The sequence below is a fragment of the Plasmodium falciparum genome (genome assembly GCF_000002765.6).
Source record: "Plasmodium falciparum 3D7 genome assembly, chromosome: 5".
NCBI classification, from domain to species: domain Eukaryota; phylum Apicomplexa; class Aconoidasida; order Haemosporida; family Plasmodiidae; genus Plasmodium; species Plasmodium falciparum.
In genome coordinates this window covers 1,205,001-1,207,500 of record NC_004326.2, presented here as the reverse complement: position 1 = coordinate 1,207,500, position 2,500 = coordinate 1,205,001, and the positions used below count along the sequence as shown (strand labels likewise).

Below are 2,500 nucleotides of genomic sequence, written 5' to 3'. Positions count from 1 at the left end.
ACAACACAATATATATTTATATATATATATATATATTTATATATACACATAACAATTCTTACATTTCTTTTGATGACATGGTGGTAATTCCTACAGCACAAGGAAATTCTTTATCTTCGGCTCTTATTTGCTATAAAAATTATAAATATAAGTATATATGCGAAAAAAAAAAAAAAAAAAAAATATACTTATATAAATATATATTATGTATTAAAATTTTTATACTTACAACAACTGTGTTTGCTTCAACATCATCAAGTTTCCCTCCAGGAGAAGTTACTCCAGGGCACATAATGTTAGAACCTCTCAGCACGTGTTTTATAGCCCCTTTATCAACTTGTATTTGTGGCATCATAAAAGGATCTTTAAAAAGGAAATATATATAGAGAGAGAAATTTATTTATTTATTTTATGTATGTATGTATTTGTTTATTTATTTATTTTTTATATAATTACATTTGTGTACTAATTTTAAATTTGGTATCCATGGTCCATTTCTTATTTGAAAAAATAAAAGCTCATTATTTCCAAGAATAATTGTAACGTGATTAATACTTCAAAAAAAGAAAAAAAAATAACGTACACATATGGGTTAATTTATACATATCATATGAACATTTTATAGATATATTTCATATATATATATATATATATATATATATAATTTTATTTTATTTTATTTTATTTTCCTTTTTTTTTTTTTTTTTTTTTTTTTTATTACCATTTTCCTAAAAATAAAGAACCCTTTTTTGGGAAAATATTCTCAATATGATCTTCCAACTTGGGATATTGTTTTAATATCTTCCAAAAAAAAAAAAAAAAAGAAAAAAAAAAAAGTAAAACTTAAATAAATAAATAAATAAATAAATAATATGTACATGAACATAATATATTATACATAATATAGTATTTATTTATTTCATAAAAAAAAGAAAAGAAAAGAAATATACCGTTGCTTTTATACTCCTTTGAACTGATGATTTCATCAAATTCTGAGATGAAATATTTTCAACAGAAAAACTTTTCATGGTCTCATAATATTATATCTTTGTTATATATATATATATATATATATATATATTTTTTTTTTATTTTTCTTTTTTTTCCAAACGTTCTTAAGAGCATATAAAATTTAAACATATATAAAATATATGTACTTATAGAACATAATTTCTTATTTTCTCTCTTTTTAAATTATATTAAAAAGTAAAACAGATGATTAAAAAAAAAACAAAATTTTGGTATATTATATTTCAAATAATATGCATATCATATTGTAAAAGATAAAAATAAAAAAATAAATGAAATAAATACAAAATATATAGTATTTTATTATATAATATATATTATATAAAGTTAAAAATATTAAAAAATATATTAAGCTAATAGATACTATATATATATATAATATATGTTTTACCTGGATATTTTATTTTGAAGATTTCATTTTTATCCTTTAAATAATTTTTTACCCATGAATTATTTAATTATATATATAATATAATATAATATAATATAATATAATATAATATAATATAATATAATATAATATAATATAATATAATATAATATAATATAATATTGTATTTATTAAATAATACAAAAAAAAAAAATATATATATATATATAAAAATATATAAATAATTATATATATATATAATAATATTTCTTTTTAATATTCCTTTAAGCATAATGTTTTTCTCATTCACCCTATAATATATATATTAATATTCTATTCATTTGTGAAAACATGATATATGAATTATAACCTTTTAAAACTTTTTTTTTTTTCAAATTTTCTTATATGTTATAAAAATATAAAAAAAAAAAGTTATTCAAAACTTGAAAGTTATTACAATATATGTGATATAATATTTTAATTTTTTTTATTTTCCATGAGAAAAAAAAATATATATAAATAAGAAAGAAGGAGAGAGAGAAAGAAAGAAAGAATTGGCACACTAAAAATATAAGAATTAAAAAGTATGAAAAAAAAAAAAAAAAATTATAAAATAAATTAAATATATAATAAAATAAATATTATTTTTAAAAAAAATGCAAAAAAATTACAAAAAATACAACACGATACAAAAATATAGGAACATAATATATATATATATATATAATATATATATAATATTATAGGAAGAAGAAGAAAAAAAAAATTACACAGTGAATGTAAGCATATAACCTTCCAAATATATATACATATATATATATATATATATATATATATATATATATGTGTGTGTATAACAAGAACACTTTTGTAATATATAAAATTCTTAAAGATAAAGATAGTGTGATAGGCAATTAGTCGTTGTGTTCATTTTTATTTTGAGTATCTATGGCATCATTTTCATCAGTCACTTTTTTTTCATCATCTTTAATATCAGCATTACTATTAGTTTCATTCATATCCTTTAATTCATGATTATTTGAATGGTCACTATATGAACATACTGTCATAGGTAAGTGATGAGAAACAAAAAAAGAAGTT

General features: G+C 16.9%; 2 protein-coding genes across 3 annotated transcripts in view; both read right to left on the bottom strand.

Moving 5' to 3' along the window:
* The window catches only part of PF3D7_0529500 (cell cycle regulator protein, putative), a gene marked incomplete at both ends in the record, with an annotated part of 1,207 nt that extends 179 nt beyond the window's left edge, over nucleotides 1–1,028 (bottom strand). The window contains 5 exons of the mRNA XM_001351813.1: nucleotides 63–130; nucleotides 230–363; nucleotides 457–554; nucleotides 722–801; nucleotides 951–1,028. Coding sequence (XP_001351849.1) covers nucleotides 63–130; nucleotides 230–363; nucleotides 457–554; nucleotides 722–801; nucleotides 951–1,028 — 458 coding nt within the window. The remainder of the gene's footprint in view (nucleotides 1–62; nucleotides 131–229; nucleotides 364–456; nucleotides 555–721; nucleotides 802–950) is intronic.
* Nucleotides 1,029–2,313: 1,285 nt separating this feature from the next.
* PF3D7_0529400.1 (conserved Plasmodium protein, unknown function) overlaps nucleotides 2,314–2,500 on the bottom strand; it is a gene marked incomplete at both ends in the record, with an annotated part of 6,023 nt that continues 5,836 nt past the window's right edge. For both annotated transcript variants that reach the window (XM_024473443.1, XM_024473444.1), the window contains one exon: nucleotides 2,314–2,500. This exon is cut by the window's right edge and continues 230 nt beyond it. In XM_024473443.1, the coding sequence (XP_024329000.1) occupies nucleotides 2,314–2,500 (187 nt within the window).